Source organism: Fusarium phalaenopsidis (genome assembly GCF_050370095.1).
Source record: "Fusarium phalaenopsidis strain FUZ10S chromosome Unknown contig_32302, whole genome shotgun sequence".
Classification (NCBI taxonomy): Eukaryota; Fungi; Ascomycota; class Sordariomycetes; order Hypocreales; family Nectriaceae; genus Fusarium; species Fusarium phalaenopsidis.
Window position 1 is genome coordinate 5,321,495 of NW_028145405.1, and position 23,234 is coordinate 5,344,728.

Genomic DNA, 23,234 nt, shown 5'->3' on the forward strand with positions numbered 1-23,234 from the left:
TCCGGGATGGCATCAAGCCCTGGCGAGGCAGATAGGGAAGAGGAGAGGCGAGATGGGATTCAGCCTTTCCTGGCCGCGGCCGCTTTTTAAAGACCCGGTATGTCCAGAGATGGAGGCCAAGCGCAAGTGCAAGGGCAAGAGGAACAAGAAGAAGAAGAAGAAGAAGAAGAAGAACGGGTTGCAAGTGACAGAGCCTTGTGGAGACGCGGACGCAGTCGCAGACACACAACGGAGACGGCCCGGCCTCTTTGTATAAATGGACTTTGGAGGTGAAGAGGCAGTGGAGCGCAGATCGACCGAGCTCGCTGGAGTGTAGGTAGGTTTGCAGGGAGGTCGAGGTCTGGAGAGCAAAGGTACCAGGACATTCTTGGAGAGCAGCGATATTAACAAGCCCAGGGATCTCTGGACCAGCGAGGAGAGACAGACCTGGTCAACCCAAGAGGCAGGGCAGGGGGAGGGGCGAACGGGGGGGAGACCAGGGTGTTGACAGAGGGATTGAGCCCCAAGGTACGGCCCTGCAATGACACTGACACTGGCACTCACTGGCAGCACTGGCATTGGTACTGGCAGAGGTGGCCACGGCCATGCCAAGCTACTTGAACTGTCGTGCATAAAGATAGCCGCCGACGGTCTGAGGCAGAGGGACTGAGATGGGCTGGCTTATGCTGGGAATAGGGAAAGCACTAAGGACAGAGGATGTGCATGCCAGTGGAGAAGGACCAGGATGGAGGGGGAGGGGAGGGGAGGGGCGCGGCTTTGGAGGGTGTGAGTGGATGTGGCGTGGGAGTGGGCACGACATGGGGAGCACAATGTATGGAGCATTGGGGCATGGGAGGAGTACAGTATGGGGGTATGGGCCATGGGTGTGTGAGATGATGAGATGGATGGGAAAATGGATGGATGGGTTGGATGGAGACGCTGATCTCGAGAAGGGAAACAGCACCGAACAAGCCCGGTAGTTTTCTACTACCTACCACAGAGAGAACGTCGCTGAGCGCGCCTCAAGGGAACTCCGAACCTCTCAGGGCGAATCACCAAAGCCCTGCGCACACACGCCTAGCGTCTCAGGTACGGGGTCTCGAGCATTCTACGAAACCGACACTCTGGATAGATTGTGTAATTGCCAATGCCTGGCACTCAAGACTGAGCCGAGCCCGAGGCGGTGGCAAGGAAGAGAGAGGAAGAGCAGGTTTGCCCATCCCACCAGAGCCGTCATGGTCGACAGAGAGAGATGGAGAAAAGCAACTGAGGTGAGCGAGATCAAGAGTGCTGTCAATGATGGAAACAACCCGGACTTGACAGGTTTGTATTGGTCTCGATAGTCGAGTGACACGACAACGACAATGTGGAGGGACGAGACATCTGCCGCGCTACTACTTGACAACAGACATGGCTTTACCGTTCTGAGACGATTAGACGGGCGAGGAGACGGATGACCAGACAAGGCAAAACGAGGCAACTAGCCTCAACCAGGGGCAAGCTGAACTGGGACGGTGCTAGATGGGCTGCTAGGCAGGCTGCTAGAACCGACAGGCTGAGCTAAACATGACCCAGCCAGACAGGCAACAAGAATCCAGAGGAGCCAGAGCTGGAAGGCCGACATGCACCAGTGCCAATGGCAAGCCAGAGACAATGGATGATAGGGAACGCGGCAAGGTGGGTACCAGGTGGGCAGGGTCCGTTTGGTGTCGTCTGCAGCGGAGCAGAGGCAGAGGCAGAAACAGACAGGATAGGACAGGAAGCACTTCGGCCGAAATCCCGCTCATGCTGCCCGTCTGTGGTCGACAGGGCCTCGACGCTTACTGTACCTGAGGCCATGACTGAGAGCGCAGATTGCACCTGGCCGAGAAGCGTAAGACGGTTGCGAATATGACCTGAAGGATGATGGCTGACAGGAAGCTAGTACAAGGGCTGACAGCGAGAGCGCGGGAGGTTGATAATCCTGCGCGGGCCGTTTGGCGTCCATCGATCTCAAGATCGACAGCGAAGAAAAAAAAAGGGTGCGCCAGTGACGTCCCGTACCGTACTGGGATGTGAGTGGAGGAGGCGCGAGAAGACAACCAGAAAATCAAGACGCCATAATCTAAATGGGGAGCAGGGGTCTCTTTACTTGGGGAACCTTTTAGGGCGACCACAGGGCCACAGCTAGAGAGACTAGGCCGCGACCACAGGCGCAGCCGAACGAACAGACGACGGCGAAAGAGAGGCAAAGCAAACAAACGACGGACGACGGCGACCAAGGAAGGCGGAAAGGGTGACACAGTACAGTATTGCTGCTGAACCCAGGAACGGAAACGGTCGACAAAAGAGGCCAAAAAGGAAGCCAGACGAGAAGCAGATACGCAGAACAGAACTGGTGGCTCCACAACCTCGCTTGGCGACGACCGGCAGATTGCCTCGCCATCTTGTGGGAGGAGGAGGAGGTGTTGTAGTAGGTAGGTGAGGAAGAGGATGAGCGGAGACTCGGGGTCATTGATGATCCCGTCAGAGTTTCCCAGAGGTGGGCATCCGCGAGTTCTTGTATAGTTACGGATTGAAGCCGTACAGCACCAAGAAGGGCAACAACATCACCAACTGATCAGCCAAGCAAAGAAAAGTCTTGTCTGTTGGGCAAGCACACACACACACACATAACACACACAAACGCAACAGACGCCGCGTATATCGAAGAAAACCGTTGGATTTTGCACGTTGCCTGGTGTTGGCCAGCAAGACACACAAGGCAAGGCACACGCGGGCCAACGACCGAAATCGTCTGCCGCCGCGGTCGGATCGAGAAAGTTTACACCCTCGGCATCTCTGGCCCCTGGTCCGCGAATGCGACCCAATTCTTGACGCTACGTGGTGGCAGTGGCAGCAAACAGGCCCGGAGGGAACCGCGTAGGTACTGTGTGTGCCGCACAAACTGACACTGACGTCTTGTCAAGGGGATTCGGCAGAGGGCAGGTCGCAACCCACGTAGTGCTCCGGCTGGCTCAGCTGAGGGAGGGCAGGAGGAGCCATGCTGAGAAGGGAAAGAATCCGGGCTCGTCGACTGCTCAGGTTCCCGATGCCTGTCGGTACAGTGTGGTAGCAGGACGGGACACAAGAGAGAATGACAGCGAGAATGGCTCACAAAGGCACGACTAATACCAGCTCCATCTCCACCTGCGCAATAACCAACCCATGACGGTGCTGGAGGTGACAGGGGTATCGGAGCTCGACCAGTCCGGCACAAGCTACGGCGCCGCTACGGGCGATACGTACCGGGTCAAGAAATGCGGCCCCGGGCCCGGCCATTCAGGGCGCGGATCCGGAGCTTGGCGGCCCCACTGCAAAGCTTAGCGTACCAAACTGCCGGGACGCGCTAGCAGGGGCAGGAACCACTTTTCTTCCACAACTAGAATAGCCCGAGCAAGGGGGCTCCCTGGCTGAGCGTGGGCCCCCTCTTGTGATGGCCGGTCGGCGGAGATGCGACTACCCCTCCGATGCTCGTCGTCTCTTTCCCTCTCCCCGCCCCACGATTAGCGGCGACCAATGGGCGTGCACTCCGGTAGCTGCGCCTTTCCGGAAGAGGCATGGGTACGCGCGCGTCTAGGCGCTGTGAAGAGGGCCGCCATTGGGCAGCGGCTGGGCAGTAAGCGAACGTCCACTGCTGCCCACTGTCCACTGCCACTGACTGCGACTGCGAATGCGCTGCGACTGCGACTGCCAGCGCACGCACACCCACGTCCATCCATCATTCGCACCTTCCCCTCTGTGGACACGCCCACAACGTCTAGGTCGCATCATCCCCACACGCCCCCCAATTCTTTAGCTCAAGGTCCTTTTTTGCATCACCACCATCACCACAGACCAATCCGTCACTGATTCTTGAGAGTCGGCTTGCCGTACCGATACCTCGGGTGCTTCTCTATCCGGCTGCGATGCCCACGTATATGGTACGTGTCTTGTTGACGGCCTTGGCAGTGCATCTCCTGTTCCTCAAGCATCCATCCATCGCTATTTCGGAGCATTCGTCCCCCGATCAGATCAGCATGGCCGTAAGTGCCGGTTTGCTTGTTGGGCACGACACACGGGCAGATGATGCTGGCACCCCTGGACTGGACCGCTGATTACCTGCTTGGTACTTGATTGCTTGCTTGTCTGCTCGATCTACTGCTATAGCCCGTCTGCTAATGCTGCCAACACAACGCCGCCGCCGCTCCCGCTGCCGCCAGATCTGGGGTTTGGCTGAGGGTTCCTGTAGATCCCTTGCTCTACCCGCGGATCCCACCTCGGAGATGCACAGCCTTGCCCGTGACGGTCATGCGGTTCGATCTTGTATTCATCACTGGCTGATGGTGCGGCAAGGCAGTGAAAGGAGGGCTTCGCCTTGGGATGCTGGCCTCGTCCCACGGGTCCTGGCCTTGTGAGACTTTGCTCGTTCCCATCCTCTCCCACATCCCGACCCCGGCATCTAAAGATATGCCCATCTGCATCTCCGACGGCTCTGCTGTCGGACCGCGTCAACCAAGGACGACCCTGCTTGTGCCGTGACGGCGTTGGCATGGCAGTCATCCTGCTTGATTTTGTTTCCTGTTTCACCGTTATCCATCTAATTTTCTCAACTGCCGGGACATTGGGTATGAGCAGAGTTTTTACCCAGATGGGAAAGTTTTGCGGGGGGGGGGGGGTTGAATTTCACGGGCCTGTTGAGGCGCATCTAACTCGTCGATTCATATCTAAGCGCTCTTGTCGCGACAGTCCCATGCCTCATGATCTCCCCCTCCACCAGGAGAGCCATGCCGGGCGTGCTGTCAATGGCAAACCACGATATCCCTCCTAGGCTCAAGGCCAGAGGCTCACCGCGTCTACCATGGCCCATGTGCATGCCCAGGCGCGGCTTTGACGTCTCAGATTTCAACCTAATGGTTCGTATATGTCCCTGAGCCCCATCCCTCTACCATGCCTCCCCCCCTACCTTCCACTCGCAGACACCGCCGAGTCATTCGGGGTGCTTCATGCAAATTGGGCGGTACCAAACCTCTGGGTCGGATCCAGCTGTTGGTTTTTCCGGATGTCACTTGCTCGTATGTTGCCGGCAGCAGAACCTGGCGATCGAATCGAAGCGAGATGCCCGCGCCCCCTTGACGCATGAATCGAGAGGGAGCAGCAGCATGTGCAGCGGCTTGAAGCCGAGGTTTTGGGTGTTTGGTGAAGGTTTTCGCGATGCTGGCTTAACATGGCAGATCTGATATTGACGGACGCGGCAAGTGGCCGAGCCCAGCGGCGGCGGCGTTAAGGCCGCGAAATTGCCGATCCGCGCTGAGGCTTCAAAGAAACGCTGTGGCCCCGTTTCTGTCAAGGTGGCCCCCGCCGTGGCATGGTTGATGCCGGGATCTCCCTTGCTCTGGAGACACTCCACATTTCATTTATCAGGGCCCTGCCAGAAGACGTTTTTTTCCTTCCTTCCCTTTGCCGTTCGACTCTGGCTCTTTTGCAGACAAGTCTACTGGGCTGAGGTAGCGTAGCCACAAGGGGGAGGGGGCCCCTGGAGGGGGGGCGTGGTTCCGGAGGGCCCCCCCTCTTGCTCTGCCATCATCTATCGGTCGATCATCTTTCAAGGAACTCCCTCGTCAGAAGCCAATCTCGCGGGGTGTCGGTCCATTCATATCGAGGCAAAAGGCATGGCCCTGGTTCAAACGGCTGCCAACCCACGCCCTACGTAGCATTCCCGTGCCTGTCTGTGCCTCCGTCTGCCTGTTCATCACGGGCAACAAGCAACAGAAACAGCAGAGCACAGCACAGCACAGCACAGCCGGGTCACCGTGAGAGCGCCTCACGGACCCCCGCATCGATGAATGAAAGGCAAGCTGGCGACATTTGAATCTCGAGTCAAGCGGCGATTGCCTGTTTGGGCAATGAATAGGAGCAAGCCGCATCAGTCTGTGACTCTGCCAAGACGACAGCTTATTGTGGCTCCCTATTGTTTCCAACAATGGATTCAACACGACTTGAGCTTCAGCTACCGGGCGTCATAGGGCGCAAGCAAGCAAGTTCTCGCGCACGCGGAGTAACTAGAGCAGAGCATGTCACTGCGGACGGACGTGCTGTGCTGTGCTATTCCCTGCCGATTATGACTTGGGATCTCGAGCCACTAACAAGGTCAATCAATGACTCTGTACCTGTACTCTTGTCAAGGTCGCATCTTTTCGGACACGCCGGGCGAATAACTCTGGATTATTTGTCGCGACAAGGCGCGAGGAGCGAGTGCGACTCTCAGTCAGCTATTACTAGTCCCTGAGCCCAAGCCCTCGGGGACCATGAATTGCCGCGAGCGAGGGTTACATACAGCAGCCGCCGGTGTTTTTTCTTGTCTCTTTTTTTTTTTTTTTTTTTCGAAGCGCGCGAGAGACAGAAACTAGGCCCATCAGGGCTTCCAGTGCGATACGGTCAGACTCTGTGTGCATCACCTCTCAACTGCAAAGTCTGCATCTCTTTCTTTGTCTTGCAGGAACCGAGCGAGCCGTCGTCCCGTCTTTGTCTGTTTTCTTTGTTTCGTTTTGTTTTGGCGTCCGTCACCAGCACAAAGAAGCAAAAAACACAAAACTATTCTACCCAATGAGCGGCTGTTGCTTGACGAGATGGTATCCGTCGGTTCTCAAGCCATGCCACCAATAATTACCTAGCCTCGCACGGCTACCACCACCTGGGGTGTTCTTTTTTTGAGCTTCTCCGGGGGTAGGGGGCCCTCGATGGATAACCTACTATCAAATTTGCCCATCTCGGTGGAGGTCTCACTCGGGAATCCTACCGTCGCAGCTTGGCTACCGAATCAGCAATTTGCCCTGCTTTGTGGATTTACTGAATCTGTGTCGAGGCACGCAGTTGGCTACAGGGCGAGAGTTAAAGATCTGACGAGAGAAAATGGGATATTGACCCATCGACAAGCCTCGCTGATGTGATGCAATGGCGTCGAATGTCAACTCCCCTGTCCGAGTCCGTCGTCAACCCGTCTTTGGCGGTCTCGGATGTGGGCTCATGGTGACGGCATCATTTGCCGGACTCTGAGATTCCAAGAAAACTACAAAGGAGTCAGGCCCTTGAGGGGGGACCGACACATGGCCCAAGTCCAAGTCCAAGTCCAAGTGCAGGGGGGTGGATAAGCTCTCCCGAGGAGATCTCTTGACCCAGGACTGTCGCAGCCCAGGCCCAGGCCAATGACGATCGGATCCGAATTTCAGCAGCAGCATGAGAAGAAGAAATCGAATCTTGCTCATTGTTTGTTTTGTGTTTCTGCCTGGGCTTGTCTTTAATGAAAGGTGGCAAACTTCCAGTTCCCCGGGACCTGTCTGTGTCTGTGTCTGTGTCTGAGCTGGGGCCCATCGTGGGCCAGTTTTTTTATTGATGATCAGACCTCGAGACAGAGAGAGACAAACGGGACAGCCTGACGATCTAAGGATTGGTTATTAGCTCCCCCGAGGGCACAGAACAAACCTGAAATCGCCGCCCGCCTCCCCGCGTGCTGTTCTGCTGTCCATCATCATCGCGACACCAGCATAGTAGACAAGATGGATAGTCTATCAACAGCTAAGGTTCTCTAGGGTTCCTTGGACCATAGTCGTATCTGTACAAAAGCAGACAAGGCCGAGATTAGGGGATTCCCCCTCTCACTATGAAAGAAACTGACAGAAATCCCACGCTATGTGTTCCTCCCCTCTCACTCGACGACGGCATCGCATCACAAGCGGACCTTGAGAGATCTGTCACGGACGAATCCCTTGCCGGCACTTGTGGAGGCGCCGTGCAACGGCTCGCCGAATCTTTCTCTTCCGTTTGCCTTGCTTGAATGAAAGGGAAGCGAACTGGAACCTGCTGCAACGTGTGGTGCCCATCAAAGGGGAGGGGTCACAAGGGGGGCTGTAGGGCTTATCCTGGGCGCAGATCGATGGGCGAGTTTCACAAATCGACGATGCCCGCCCTGAGAGAGAAAGGGGGGGCGTGCGGTGTTGGCTCTGTTTCTTTCTTTTGCCCATCAGCCGAAGGCCGTGAACAACAGCCCAGCCCTACTGGCAGAGTTAGGTTCTATTGTTGTTTCTGATGAAATGTTCCAATCCCGGCTTCGGCTCCGTGTTGGAGCATGGTTGTGCCTGATCCTTCCGTCCAGCTGGAGATGCGGTATTGGACGGCACCAACTGCCATGCCAGGCTGGTTGAGCATAGCCCGGTGGAATGGCATGGCATGGCAATGTGTATCAAGATGCTCTCTTTCTCTAACAGCACAGCCCAGCAGAAATGCCTTGCCATCGCCATCGCCAACGACCCGGTCGTCTCTCCTCTCTCTCTGTAAAGAGTCATGTCGTTCGTCGAGGGCGCTTATTCTCTCCATCTGGTTTGTCTACTACCGCGGGCCCGCGATGGCCGCCTCTCCAGAGGCCCCGAGTTGCGCGGCCAATGTCACCCACCGCCTTCGGGGAGGTCTTGTAAACGGTCGCATGTGATATCTACGGCAGGGCATTTTCTTCTTCGTCTGCGACATCTACCGAGTCCCCATATATATTTTTTTTCTATGCGGGTGAGGTTGAATTCACATCATGTTGGACCGACAGAGAGACAACAACAAATTGTATCCTCGGCACGGCCCTCGCCGAATCTCTTGAAGAAGAAAAAACCCTCTTCCATGTTTGCCTCTTTTGTTACTCTTTGTTCTATTTTGTTCTTTCAGCTGAAAAAGTAGCCTCGTATTTGGGCGTCAAACCGTTCGACTGCAACCCTCTATCACATTCCTTTCACATCAAGCCACAACCCCTCGCATATCTTAGCCAGGGGACACGGACAACAAGGCAACAGTCATCAAATCCTTCCAGAAGCCGGGCGTCATGTCCTCCTTTCTCTTTGAACAGCGGCTGTGGCGCAAGAAACCAACCAACCACCCCCTTGCTCAAAAAGCCCAGCCAATGGTTCAGGCCAAGCTTGCCTGTCAGCAGAAAGAACAAGAACCACCCATTCCTCCCGTATAGAAGAAGGGGAGGGATTATTATTACACGACGTCACTGACTTTGAGTCAAAGAAGACGCTAGGTCGACAATGGCGATGGATGCGACCGTTTGGAAAACTGGCATATCCAGCGGGCGCCCGTGACCGGGGCTCCGGGTTGCGGAATACTACACTAACATGACATGCCCACTGATCCTTCTCATTGTCTAGACTCTTGTCTTGTTACTCACTACTCTGACTGTCCTATATCACAGAATCGTTGGCCCTAGAGCTGAAGATGGTAAAAACACACGAGGCGGAGCGAAGGAAATATGTGTGAAACATTTATCATCTTGCCCTCGTGGACTCTACTCCATTGTGTTCTAGGCAGTTTTCCATTCTACCATGACCTTCTAGCGGTGCGTGCCCCTACAAGAAGCCCATCCATGTCGATAACCTAGTCTAATCCGTCGGCCGACTACTTATCCCCGCGTCTCCGTTTGATAGAGGCAAGGGGGGGGCGTATATGACTCCGTTTCCCTGCGTCATCTCGAAGAATAAAACAGTCTTGCCCTACGACTTCGTGTTCCGTCCCGAGGCTGTGGAAAGAGCGAGATAGAGATAGAGTAGATAGAGAGCCTCCCCTTGCCCCCCTGCCCCCCCCCTTTCTCATTTCAGACGAGAGTCCGTGATGGGAGATGCTGCGGCAACTCAAGCCTCAAAATCCTTCCCTCGTGCGTTGCATTCAAAAGTTCCCACGAATATCATACCTTGAATGGATCATGATGTGAGGCTTGGTTGGACCAAGAAAAAAGAGGCTTGTGAAACACGATCAACATGATATGACGCCAGTTTAACTCGACCATAATTAAACATTTTCGCATTCCGTCATGCTGCATACACACGTGGGCTATAGTCTTTTGCCCTTTTTCTTTTCTTTCTCTCTTGATATCTCTCCCATCCCATCGATGGCTTCTCATGTCACCTGATAAAACCTCCATCCCAGTTCCGATAGAAAAGCAACAAACTTGACAAGGGGAGGCTGATGATAAAGTCCCTCGCTGAACTAAACAGTCTCACCAAGTCACGGACGAAAGAAAAGAAAAAAAGAACAGAAAAACAAGTACATGAAACCAAACGAGAAAAAGGGTCACTCGGGGGCTCAGCTTCGTCTTGATGCTGTTCAAGTGGTCTCGATACTAGCACGGCCTAGACTCCCTTGGAATCGGACCCCTATGCGCCTTCCAGGGGAGGGACGAACGAGTAGTTAAAGTCAAGGAGACCATCCAACATCCAGTGCTGGGGGTCGAAGAAGTCGTAGTTGGTGTTGTCGTACGCCGCCATGCCCATCATGCTGTTCTGGGCCGATGACGCCGCCGACAGCCCAGTCGCCCCGGGAGTGAGGGACCCGTTGGTGTTGGTGTTGAGCAGGCTCGAGGGGGGCAGCGTGTGTGACGGTACCAAGGTGCTGTCCATGTGTGTCGAAGATGCTGAAGACTCATTAGCCGAATCTGGATTTGTCGGTTGCTTGGCTGCTACTGTCCGTGTCAGCATCTTGCGGCAGTGATTGCTTGCACAAGACAAATAACGACATGATGCTTCTTTCACTCATAACAGAACAAGAACGGGACGGGGGAATTCATCCACCTACCATCGATAGTACCTCGCCCCATTGCCTGGAAGTCTTCCCTCCACCGCCAGACAGAGTCAAACACCAGACTCATGCTGTGCCGGCATCGCACCTTGAGCTGGAGGCTGTCGTCCATCTGGATCGGGGAGTCGTCGTTGCTGTTGAACGACTGCTGGTTGTTGTCTAGTCGAGCTCCGTTCCACATCTGCACCATCAGCTCTGCCAGCCGCCATTGTAGATCGTTGTTGACCACGCTGGTTGCTCGGATTGCTCGGATCGTTTGGTGAAACAGGGTTCGTCCGCGCTGGAAATCAATAGTCTTTGCAAAGAACGACCTCATGAGCTTGAGAAGTGCAAAGCCCGCCGCAACCATCATCTGTCCGATGTAGTTGCTGCAGTGAAGAAGAATCGTACCCCCCATCGTCTCTCTGGGGCTCGTCACCTTGTCAATCTCCAAGACATCGTCGAGGAAGCTGGTTGTGGCTCGCCAGAGACCCATCAGATCGTCCATGTAGCCCGGTGTCTTGCTAGAATCGAAGAAGCCCGCCAGACGCATGTGAAGAGCTCCGGCCCTCAAATGCAGGTTGATGATGGGTCCCAGCTCCTGAGACAGGATCGAGGCGTGCAACTCTGCGTAGTCCCGGCGATAGACGCGCATAAGCATAGCACGGTGCTCATCACCGGCAACCCCCCGCGGATCGCTTGCATTACTATACATCTCCTTGGAGACCTTGTCGCAGAACCTCTCAATCTGCAGTCTGGCTTCGAGCTCCCGTGAGAGTTGGAAGGCACTGTCATCTCCTGGCCTCAGCGCCAAGGTCCAGTCGTAGAGTGTCGATGCTGGTTGGCCGTATCCCGTTCCGACCGACTGCGCAACAATGTTACAAACGGCCCATGTTGTCACACGGTCGCTCAGTTGCTCCTTATTCAACTCCACCGACACTCTGGAAAAGTCTTGAATGTGGTTGGGCCGGTGAAGTCCTATTCCTGTCGCCGTCTTCATCATGACACCGCACAGAATGTGTGTTGGGTCGGACGATGTCGTACTCGTTGGCAGTGGCCAGGTACACAGCAGACACATACCCTTGACCACATAGTAGTTGCTTGGTACCTCCCCAATCGTCGACCACAGGAATCGCGTCAGGGGTCCCGAGAGATTGTTGAGCAGGTTGGGCACGTTTGTCGGACTGAAGCGTCGGGCTGCAACTGAGACGATAGACCAGAAGAGCAACGGATGTTGCTGATAGTAGAGGTCGGGAGCCTGCTGTGGGTTGAGGAAGGGCAGGAATGGATGATAGAAGGCGAAAAATTCGTTGAAGAGGTTGTTGACATTCTCTTCGGTCAATTGGACGTTCTCCAGCTCGTGAGTGTATCGAGGCACGTTGTAGTTGCCTCCCCGCTTGAGGTGTAGCAGAGACGATACGGCCTCATCAGACCCCATCAAAGACGGATTCCGAGTGTGGGTATGAGTGTATGTCGGATTGCTCGGTGTGATGGGGGAGTTGACGTTGTCGTCGTCTTCGGGGACGAAGCCCTGAGACTTTGCGCGGGCGATGTTGCGGCGGAGACGATCAATCTCCTTCTCCATCTCGGCGTGCTTGGAGCGTTTGCCGATGCGCTTGAAGTTGGACTCGATCTTGCACTCGAGCTTGAGGCGGTTACATCTGGAACAACTTTGGAAGGGATCCTGCACGACATCACAGCGCAGCTATTGCGATTGAGTCATCTGGTCAGCTTCTGGTTGGATGCGCTTGGGGTTGGGGTTGTGGTGGTTGGCGATAGACTCACCTTCTGCTGACGACATTCGTTGCAGGCCCGCTTCACGCCGGGCTGGCGCTTCTTCTCGTGATCAGCATCATGGTCGTCGAGATTACTACCAGGACTGCTCTCCAGCCCAGCCATGCTGCTCCTCTTGCGCTTGTTGGCGCCGTTGCTGTTGCCATGGCCATGGCGGGAGCTGACTGGGCTGGTCGGGCTCATGGACGCCGCCCCACCGGCGGCCATGATGGACGGGCCGTCCATGCAGGCAACGAGCAGAGGCCCGGCGACCGGAGGAGACGCGGCGACGACGATGAATGTGTTGCGCCTGCCGCACCGAGGCACAGACACACGGAGGTTCGGAGGGCGGAGACGTTATAGGCGGCCGGTGTCGCTGTTGGAGTCGCGGCGCTGGGTGGGCGCGTCGTGTGTTGGCAAAGACAATGCGCGCGGACAAAGGCCGACTACGGAGGAGAGGGGCGCCAGGGAGCGGTTGTCGGATTGTTTTGTTTGGGAGAAGATTGCTTTTCGCTGGTTTGCGAAAAAAGGCGGTACTGAGACCCCCGGTGGCCCCCCTTCTGTGGCTCGAGTGGCTAATTGAGTTAGTGGGCTGCAAAAACTCGATCAGGAGGCCTTGGATTTTTCGCCTTCCATGGATGGATGTACTGTCACGGTACCCTCTGAGCCAACTTTTCCTTCTGAGGCGACCTCTGTGCGACCTAGGCTCGGGCGGGGGATGGGAAAAATTCATTGCAAAGAAGGTGCCACCGCCGGAGGATTGCGTCATCTGATTGGCGGGAACCCGCATTTAAGTCACGTGGCTGGCATTTCCTCCGACCCTCTCTTGACCAGGGAAGGAAGGTATCACCTCAGTTGGGAAACCGCGAAACTCTGTTGAAAAAGCACACAATTGCAACTCCAGGAAGCTATTCAGACCGAGCTCTTGGATGAGGACATGCATACATACCGAGTAGCAAGTAGGATGCTTCCTAGCTACCCCATGGGCCATGCACGAGGTGCATCTCCCCATCCGTAGTGGAGCCAGCCAGTCTCGCTCAAAGACAACCTGGCGCTCGGCATGGGGGAAAAAGTCTCGGATCATGTCCTAGCCAGACAGCATCTTCCAATTACCATCGCGTGGCATGCCCTACAGGTAGACGGAAAGATGAGGCCCTCTCTCTGTGCGAACCCCGTGACCCCACCGTTGTAGATAGGCACGATAGGGAAGGTGGTGCAGCAAGTATGGAGGTGAGACAACACGAAACATTCATGTATGTAAGCACGTAAAGCTTCAGCCTCAACGGTCCTCAAGGGTTTCACTACATCATCCATAACTTCGTCCTTTCAACCCTCCGGCTCAAAAATAGCAACCTCATCCTCCCCCGTCAAGTACGCCCGCCAAGGTACAACGCTGTCACTGCATGAACAACCGTCTCAGGCGAGCCAAGTCCCGCACTCGTTAAACGAACAGCTCTGTTTCCTATTAGCGCTGATACTTCTCGCATCTTGCTTGCCTGTTCCAGAGCGTCTCCGATGTCTCTCTGCGGTGCGTGAGAAGGCAACTTCTGAAACCGGTATTCACTGCGCTCCAATCCAACGAAACCCACTGTATCTATGAACTGACACGGTGGATTCCATGGATCTTAGGAGATTGTTTGGTTGTGTTGTCAGTGGGCTCTCTCCACCTTCAACTCCAGAAACCGAATCCAATTCCCACAACACTGCGCCATCAACTCAATCTCTCTCGCAAAGGTACTTGCAGCTACGGTAGCTAGCATCCTTCGGCTACAAGAAAAAGCATACAACTACACAGGACTGCTCGCAATCATGCCAGAATCTGACAAGCCACGCACCCCTACCCCAAGGCTTCTCAAACCTGCGCCTCCGCGTCCTGGCCAAGTGGTGCACTCTCCACGACTCAAGTCCGAGGTCCACTTTACACTCCCAGGATCGATCCCAGTCGTCGGTGAGTATTCATATGCCCGAGTTGACTTTATTCGCTCGACTGAGCCTCTCTAACGCTGAATTCCTCAGAAATTGTCCAGATCCGCACCGCCGCCGTCTCTCAGCCATTCCTGGACCCGGCAGCGATGCAACGTCCGTGATACCCTCCGAGTCTGGGCATTGATCTTGCTGGGTTGAGCCATGCCCGATTCGCAACTATCACTTGCGAAGTGCATATGGGCTGTTGACAGACATGGACCTTTGCTTTGTCAGAATATGTCGTTTTCAATTTTCAACTGATTCTTTGGGATCCCGAGTCAAAGCACAATGACGATCCTCCAAGTTGAAACGCAAGAAACGCAGGTCAACAACCGTGCCCGCCCTAATGGATCCCCAAGTGAGGCTCCTATCCAGTCTTGACTTTAGAGGTCTCTTGGTGCTGGTCTATTTCGCGCTAGGAAGCGTGCCCATGGAACAAGCACGTCAAATGGGATGCCCGCTAATAACTAATCCCGATGGACGTGCCGAGGACACTTGCCGTCGACTAGGCTGCGCAAACACCACGTCCATGATCCTCTCCACAACCCGATGTGGCATGCATCCACATGCGGGGTTGGGGTAGGCTATACCATGCCATGCCTGCTTGCAAGGAGGGGAGGGATTCCGAGGAATGAAACAGCGTCGGACTGGCCAAGCAGTCTGCTTTCGCCCAGCTACTTAAAGGGAGCTTGTCGCCCGCCGATTGTCTCGGTTGAGTTGTTCATACAAACAAGCTTCTTCATCTTTTGGTTTCCAAGATACAATATTTGCTTCACTTCCATCATGTCGAACGGATCGGCTGCAGAGACCTACACTGTCCCTCTCCTCATCAATGGCAAGGACCAGACCTCCGAGCATGCCTTTGATATCATCTCGCCCTCAAATAGCAAGGTCATTCATCGCTACTATAGTGCCGACGTCAAGGATGCCGACGCTGCAGTAGACGCTGCCGCTGAGGCTTTCAAGACATGGCGAAAGGCTACTCCCTATCAGAGACGTGATGTGCTTCTCAAGGCTGCAGAAATCATGGAGAAGCGGCGTGCCGAGTTGCGCGAGTACTCGATGGGAGAGACTGGCAGTGATGCTGCCTGGGCCGACTTTGACATCAGTACTGCTATCCAACATATCAAAGAGGTCGCTGGCCGCGTAGGCACAATACAGGGCTCGATTCCTAGGTTGGCCGACCCTGACACCCACGCCCTCATTCTCCAGGAACCTTATGGCGTTGTCTTGGCTATCTCTCCATGGTATGTTGTTACTCTCGGGCGTCTCATTCCCGTGCTAATACGTCCAGGAACGCTCCTTTCATCCTAGGCTCGAGAGCCGTCATCTTCCCCATTGCTGCTGGAAACACTGTTGTTTTCAAGGGCAGTGAGCTTTCGCCCCGGACCTTGTGGGCGATTGGCGATGTCTTCAGGGAGGCAGGTCTACCCGAGGGTGTGCTGAACGTCATCTTCCACGAGCGAGCCAATGCCGCGTCTGTGACTTCAGCATTGATCAAGAACCCACATGTGAAGAAGATCAATTTTACAGGAAGCACTCCTGTCGGCCACATCGTTGGCAAGCTGGCGGGTGAAAACTTGAAGCCCGTCGTGTTGGAGTTGGGTGGCAAGGCCCCATCCATCGTATGGGAGGATGCAGACCTCGATCTCGCCGCTTTCCAGAATGCACTTGGGTCTTTTATGAATTCGGGTCAGATCTGCATGTCGACTGAAAGAATCTTGGTGCACAAGAACGTTTTGGCAGAGTTTGAGAAGAAGCTTTCTGCCTCTATCGAGCAAATCTTCTCCTCCAAGGGGGATGCGCCCACCCTCGTCAGCACCGCGGGAGTCGAAAGAAACAAGGCCCTCGTCAAGGACGCCGTCTCCAAGGGTGCCACTCTAGTTCACGGAAATCTGGACGTTGAGGAGACCAGCAAGTACCGTATGAGGCCCATCGTGATCCGCGATGTCACGGCAGAGATGGACATCTACCAGTCCGAGTCATTCGGTCCTACCGTGTCTCTAATCGCCATCGAGACTGAGGAGGAGGCGATCAAGCTCGCCAATGACACTGAGTACGGCTTGTCGTCGTCGGTCTTCACCACCGATCTCGGCAGGGGTCTTCGCATTGCGCGGGAGATTGAGACTGGAGCAGTCCATATCAACAACATGACGGTTCATGATGAGAGTGCTCTCCCTCACGGAGGAGCCAAGGCTAGTGGACATGGCCGCTTTGGTGGATCGTTTGGTCTCGAGGAGTGGACGAGGTCCAAGACCATTACCTTTAAGAACTAGAGATTGCCTAGGATATAGTGATATTTGGGTGGTAAATAGCGCCAAATTTTTGGGACATTGAATGAAAATTTACGATGTTTGGATTTTATCTATTGATTGGATAGTGACGCTTTTCAATTCCCAGTAATTATAAGGCTACTGTCTGGGCATTGAGAGTGTATAGGTGAGGGTCGGTTCGACAGGGTTTTGGACTAGGAGCAAATACGTTCCTGCGATACTATTACCTCGAGACACAACCCCCGGACGAGGAGATTCAAGCTCGAAGCCTAAGGCACACGTGGAAACCCCTAAGAATGCCATTAAAACAAGCATGAATTACCAAAACTTCGGTAGACCGCTGAGAAAGGAAACAAAATGAATTGCGAGGCCATCTGCAGGGTAGGTGAGACTACCTCAGAGGAGGAGCATTAGGTGTTGGTTCAGTGAGCATCGACCAAAAAGTATTTCGAATAACTTGATAATGTCCCTCTACAATACTATTGCAAATCACTTATTTCTTGCAATTAAAACTACAATATGGCTGCTTCTTCCGCCATAACTCACAATCAGGCACCTGTTAATGACTGAAGCTCAGCTCCCCATTGGCCAACCCCACGAGCCTATGACATACCACTGGCAATCGATAAGCGCACCTCACGTAATCAGCGATAAGCCCAAATTTTCCCTTTGACCAAGGCAAAAGCATCGTCAACGCCGAAACCGCCCAGATCGCAACACCATTACACTCAACATCATCACTCTTTTTTAATCAAACAACCCCTTTCAAACACCGCCAAGATGAGCTTCCTCGGAATGGGTCGTCCTCAGCCTACCTCGGAGCAAAAGATTGCTGCCGTGGAGAGCGAGATGCGCATGATGGCCGACACCTACAACCGGTAAACTCCAACCCCTCATCTGGCTGGAATTGGCTTTGTAGCATAAAGGAACAGTGGTCACTGACTTTTATGCAGTCTCCAGAACTCGTGCCAGAAGAAGTGCATCCCCAACGACTACCGCGAGGGCGAGCTCAACAAGGGCGAGTCCGTCTGCCTCGACCGCTGCACCGCAAAGTTCCTCGACACGTCGATGAAGGTCAGCGAGATTATGCAGCAGCAGGGCCAGGCCCTCGGCGGCCAACAGGGCGGCGGCATGTTTTAAGAGGCATTAGATATGGGGGGAACACAACACGGATAGCCTCCCTCCTCTCTTTGCAACGAAGCGTATAGATCGGAAGGGCGTAACGGGAAGAATCGCCACCGGAAGAAACAAGGGTTTGTACGAATATATGCTTGGGAACCGTTCCTCGACGATTAGATGCTTGGGTTTGCGTCACGGGGCGCTCGCATCGACATGAAACCGGAGGCGGCTTGGATGATGAGATGAATTCAAAGGTGTCGTTGTATAATATCTGTATATGGATTCATGCTACAATCCGAACGAAAATAAGAACACCTCCACTACAAGCTCTCTGTGTGCGTCTGTCTGTATCGCCATCTGTCGTTATATCAACGCCTTCTTCCATGGGTAATCTATGCTCCATGTGATGCTTTGTCCCAAAACTCCGTGCCAGAAAACGCATGTGAAATTCACAGCCCCATGACAATGCTCCATGACTCGGCTCGCTCCACCATTAATTATATCGGCGCCTGAATTATGGCGTAGACCGTGTGATATCCGGGCCTGTCCCAATGCCTGTCATCGTCCTGAAGAGCCAATGTAACCATCCTTCCGTCTCGAGCTGTATCTTGAGGTCCTCGGCTTTCTTCTCCATGTCCTCCACCTGCCTCTCAAATGTGACAATGCCATCCTCGACGTCATTCACCTTTGACAGGAGGGCATTGATCTCATAGTCGAGACGCGCTACAAGCACCTCGACCTCCTTCAAGCCCTCAGTCAGATGGGATCGCTCTTCGGCAAGGAGTTCGTGAGAGCTGATACGCATCCTTTGACATGCCTCATTCAACTGGTAGTAGAGAGCGTGGAGCTCATCCTTGTCCTTTGCGTAGCGATCGTCGAGGAGTTCAACCGCCTTGAGCTTCTCTGTCACCCACGGCTCGATGCCCTCCTTGATCTCATCCATCTGCCGGCTGAAGAACTGAGCAAGGTCATTGAATGCCTCCAGATTCGCAAAGTCGCCCGTGGTATCCGTGATATCAATGATATCATCCCAACCTAGCACGGCTTCTTCGGCATCGCTAAATGACATTCGGCGTGGCCATCGGTTCTCATTGAGAATCCTCTCTGCTCCGCACTGGAGCAGCTGGATGCTATGCCGTCGTGAGAGTCCCACGCGCGCGGGCCTATTCTTGCGTTCTGCTTCCAGAAACGGTCCCTGAATGTCTGCTTCATCAACCAGAGATCCAACAGCCGAGGGCGCTTTGGAGAGTACATCCTTGCGCACCTCGGCACCAATGTCCATCAGCTCACCCTCCTGCTCACGCTTCTGAGTCTCACAAGCTGGAGCCGAGGCAGGTTTGAAATCGACAGTCGAAGTCGACGCAAAGTGCGAAGTTTGGGGCAGACCTGGAATCACATCCGTCTCGCCCCGCCTCATCGCAGCCAGGTACTCTTCTGGTTTGTTCTTCCAAGTGAATGCCCTGCCTACCCCTGGCATGGGTGCTGTGGTGGAAAGCATGGCTGTGCTGAGTGCCTGGTTGGAGCCCCCTATACCCATCTCTCCAAAGTCGTCCCTTGTCGAGACCGAAGGCCGAGTGTTGTGGCCTCGTAGACCTCCTCCAACAGCATCTTTGATGCGCCCAAGACCAGACCGAGCGTCGCTCATTTTCCCAGCGACACTCTTGAACATATTCTTTCGCAAAGCATCCTTGTCACCTGCGCCCTCGCCGATGCTAGTAGCGGAGCCAGGAGGAAAGGCTGAATAGATGCCAGGCGAATCATCTATCCGTCTCGATTCTGCTTCGCTCTCTGCAGGCGCAGAATATACCCGTTTTGGGTTCGAATTTGAATCGTCATCTTTCCATTGCAGCCCATTGCCAAGCTCTGGGCTGTGATTTGGTAGTTCTGCGAGCGTCCTTCGAGGCTTGCCATGCCAGAGCCATTTCGGCCTGTCGCCGTAGGCTAGACTGACGAACCTGTCAATGTCAAGGGTCTCAATATCAGCAAGTCCTCCTTTGTCCTTGCCTGATACCATGCCCATGACAAACTCGCCTCTTTTACCTCCGACTTCTGTCAGAGTCGATTTGACCGCTTTTTGCACACCCCAGCCCTCTCCAGCTGCCGCTTTGGCAGATACTGCGTAGAGCTTGAGAATCGTCTGGCGGTCCAACCTCCGTGTCCTTTCGAGTTTTTGTGATTTCTGGAAATGACCAATACCACGTTTGGTACAGTCAAGGTCGAAGACGTCCTTCGACACCGGAGCGCCATACCAGTGAAGGCGGTTCCTCGCCCCCATAAACATGCCTAGAAGAGCTGACACAGTGGTCGGCCCTAATATGCCATCAGTAGGCTCGAAGTTGTAGTGCTCAGCACCAACTTCAATCCACCAGTTGTTGATTGCCATCTCCGTCTTGTCGCACAGCAGTCCATCGATGAACTCGTGACCTAACTTGTTAAACATGTATAGAGCAACTTGACAGAGCTTGATAAGCTCTATCACAGCTTGACTGACGGCGACCCGATCGCTAGTTTTGTAGAGTTGTAGGAACTTTGTCTGGGTCGCCTCGGCTGGGTCTGAGAGTGTAAGGCCTGACCGCCCTGAGCATCCTAACCGCTTGAGATCCTCGTTGACGATGAATGATGAACGATATTTGCGGATATCGCCCTCGGGGATGAGAATGACGGTAAGAGCCGAGGGAAAGCTGCTGAGGTTTGTCACCATAAGCTCTCCTAGAGCTGTTTCCTTGGGTCTCGCATGCGAATCCTGGATTGCTTTGAAGTAGGCGCGCAGCTTGGCCGGCCAGAGACTCTCCTCTGCCGGCACTGAGAGAACACTAACCGCGACAGAGTGTTTCTCATCTCCAGTATAAGTGACAATGACGAGGGTTGGTGATTTTCTCGAACACGCCCATTGTTCGACAAGGTAGGACTCGTAACCGCGTAATATCCCACGACGCTCGACAACACTGACATTACTATCGTCTTCAAGATATCTGTGCATCAAAATATTAGGACTGACATCGCGTATGCAAACCAAGAGCGACAGCGACGAACCGAAAGGCAAAAGGGTCTGCAAAGACTATGTGTTTCCGTGGCGGTGCTTGTTGGGGAGGCAGAAGGACAGGCTCAGCAGCTTTCTCATGCTCAGCATGAGTGTTTGCATCGACTGGAGGTAGAGCGCCGTCCGAAGGGCTTGCTCGTCCGGTCCGCTGGACCGAGTCTTTGGCGGTAACGGGAGCGAGATATTCGTCTTCGAGCCGGTGGATTCGAGGATCCGGTGTAGAGGGGAATCGGAAGGCCATGGCGTCGTCATCGACCCCTGGGGTTTAGTCGCGGCGGTCTCGAGCTACATTCTCGCCGTCCAGCTGCACGGCGAACGAGGCAGAAGACGGGCAAAAGAGGCCGTCTCCAGGGGTCGCTTGGGTTCTTGGGAGGCCTTTTGTTGGTGTTCAGGTTCAGGGCCTGCATGTGATGCAATAGCTCGAGGAAGGCCTTGCGTTAGCTCTAGGTACCTTACCTTCTTGGCTAGGTAGCTGCGGGGCACTAATTCCGTGTGTCCCCACGTGAACCCTGGCGGAGCTGGGGTCATACAGAACCTTACTTCAAGGATGGAAGCGAGATGGAGGGAGGAGCAGTTCAACGCAGGTAGAAGACAGGGAGATGATGGCTTAGGATAGACGATTTGACTGCACGAGAGTAGCCTTGAGAAGTCCAACGCATGAATTTGATAGTCGCTCTTTCTTAAACTAGAAGCTTTCTATTAGCTCTGATTGGCCAGGGTCATAGTGGGGATCGCCCCCTTACAAGCAAAACCCCGAAGCTGCCTTATCGATAACAGCGGGCCGACGCTATCGTCAGTGGAAGCCGTCACTTGGACCTCAGACGACATCGGCCGTCGATCACGGCAGCGCCATTTCTCTTCCGCTCAAACCGTTACTCAAGCTTTTGGATTAATCCCCTGGAATTCACCGACTCACAAGAAGCCCAACTTTGAGGCTTCGCCCGTAATCATCCAGAACTCGGCAACCACAGCTGGCCGAAACCCCACCGATATCACAGCCATGGCGGGAGCCGACAGTGATCACGTCTCGCCATTTGCGCCGCTCATGGTGGAGCTGGCTCGCATGAGAAAGTCCAATCTCAACGCTGCGATCGATGATGTAGACCAGATCATAGATTTGCTCACTGCAACGCGGGAGCAGGTTGCTGGAGGTTGGCACCCTAAAGCATATCTCATCCGGGGCTGTCTAACGTCTTGATAGAAGCGGACGCGCATCGCATCGGCATGACCATGATGATGCTGCAAAACCCAGTCAAGTCCCGGCTCGAATCAATCACACAAGACCTCAAGGAAGTCACAAAGGCACAGAAGGCCTTTGGAAAGGCCCTGGACAAGGTTGGTTATTGCTACTTGACTGCTGCTGCTGCGACGGCCACTGACCGACTTAGGCGCTCCCTCACCGCGAACTTCCCATGGAGACCGATGCCATGGCTGACCACCCAGGCCTGATCAACCGAGCCATAGCTATGCATCTCCTACGGGAAGGACAATTCTCTGTTGCCTCGACGTTCCTAAACGAAGCTCACGACCACCCTCCCCATCGCGAAGCCCGCTCCCCTCGGCAAACGGACGAAGACGGTGATGACGATATGGACAATGACGATGACGACGAACCCGAAGACGATATCCGCAACCTGCACTCGGAGCATCTGCAAAATAAGTTTTCCGAGATGTACAGCATTCTGTCAGAGCTGAAGGAACGCAATCTTGTCCCTGCTATCGACTGGGCCCGCGCCAACAGCCCGCAGCTCGAGGCCAAAGGCAGCACCTTGGAATTCGAGCTTAGCAAGCTTCAGTTTGTATGGCTCTTCAAGGGCAGCTTAGTCAACGGCCTCCCCGATGACGCCGAGCGCAACGGACCCCTCGGTGCTCTCGCCTACGCCCGTCAACACTTTGCCAGGTTCCAGGCCAGACACCTGCGCGAGATCCAACAGCTCTGCTGCGCTCTGGTGTACGCCCCGAACCTCGCCGCTTCGCCCTATAAGCACATCTTTGAGATAGACTCGGCATTCGAGGACGTGGCCATGTCCTTTACCCGCGAGTTCTGCTCCCTGCTCGGCCTCTCTGCCGAGTCGCCGCTCTATGTTGCCGTCACAGCAGGCTCTATCGCGCTGCCTCGCCTCATAAAGTACACAACCTACATGCGTGAGAAGAAGACGGAGTGGACGACCGAGAACGAGCTGGCCTTTGAGACGCCCCTACCCGAATCCATGATCTACCATCCCATCTTTGTCTGCCCCGTGAGCAAGGAGCAAACAACGCAAGACAACCCGCCCATGATGCTCCCCTGCGGTCACGTCATCTGCCGCGAGTCTCTACACAACATCACAAAGGCCGCGCGGTACAAGTGTCCCTACTGCCCGACCGAAGGCCACCTTAAGGACGCCGTTAAGATCAGGCTCTAATAAGTGACCCTTCTCTTTGATACCTACTCATCTGCATAGCTTTGTCTTTAATTGTTTCGCACATGGTTATTCACTACTCTGGGCAATCTG

General features: G+C 54.5%; 6 protein-coding genes across 6 annotated transcripts; 4 read left to right on the forward strand and 2 right to left on the reverse strand.

The window, feature by feature from the left end:
* Positions 1–10,169: 10,169 nt before the first annotated feature.
* Positions 10,170–12,570, reverse strand: LRP88_09003 (uncharacterized protein; the record flags this gene model as incomplete). Its single annotated transcript, XM_083245499.1, has 3 exons — positions 10,170–10,471; positions 10,588–12,274; positions 12,355–12,570. The coding sequence occupies 3 exons, from the start codon at positions 12,568–12,570 to the stop codon at positions 10,170–10,172; spliced, it is 2,205 nt and encodes a 734-aa protein (XP_083099993.1).
* Positions 12,571–14,151: 1,581 nt separating this feature from the next.
* LRP88_09004 (uncharacterized protein) lies at positions 14,152–14,429 on the forward strand (the record flags this gene model as incomplete). The annotated part of the gene is made up of 2 exons (XM_083245500.1): positions 14,152–14,290; positions 14,359–14,429. 2 exons carry the CDS (start codon positions 14,152–14,154, stop codon positions 14,427–14,429), a joined length of 210 nt encoding a protein of 69 aa, XP_083099994.1.
* Positions 14,430–15,090: 661 nt separating this feature from the next.
* On the forward strand, positions 15,091–16,583 carry LRP88_09005 (aldehyde dehydrogenase domain-containing protein; the record flags this gene model as incomplete). The annotated part of the gene is made up of 2 exons (XM_083245501.1): positions 15,091–15,554; positions 15,602–16,583. The coding sequence occupies 2 exons, from the start codon at positions 15,091–15,093 to the stop codon at positions 16,581–16,583; spliced, it is 1,446 nt and encodes a 481-aa protein (XP_083099995.1).
* Positions 16,584–17,360: 777 nt separating this feature from the next.
* On the forward strand, positions 17,361–17,720 carry LRP88_09006 (mitochondrial import inner membrane translocase subunit TIM10; the record flags this gene model as incomplete). The annotated part of the gene is made up of 2 exons (XM_083245502.1): positions 17,361–17,458; positions 17,534–17,720. The coding sequence occupies 2 exons, from the start codon at positions 17,361–17,363 to the stop codon at positions 17,718–17,720; spliced, it is 285 nt and encodes a 94-aa protein (XP_083099996.1).
* Positions 17,721–18,213: 493 nt separating this feature from the next.
* LRP88_09007 (uncharacterized protein) lies at positions 18,214–20,980 on the reverse strand (the record flags this gene model as incomplete). Its single annotated transcript, XM_083245503.1, has 2 exons — positions 18,214–20,671; positions 20,733–20,980. 2 exons carry the CDS (start codon positions 20,978–20,980, stop codon positions 18,214–18,216), a joined length of 2,706 nt encoding a protein of 901 aa, XP_083099997.1.
* A 759-nt stretch (positions 20,981–21,739) lies between these two features.
* Positions 21,740–23,144, forward strand: LRP88_09008 (ubiquitin-protein ligase RMD5; the record flags this gene model as incomplete). The annotated part of the gene is made up of 3 exons (XM_083245504.1): positions 21,740–21,890; positions 21,941–22,074; positions 22,128–23,144. The coding sequence occupies 3 exons, from the start codon at positions 21,740–21,742 to the stop codon at positions 23,142–23,144; spliced, it is 1,302 nt and encodes a 433-aa protein (XP_083099998.1).
* Between the last annotated feature and the right edge of the window lie 90 nt (positions 23,145–23,234).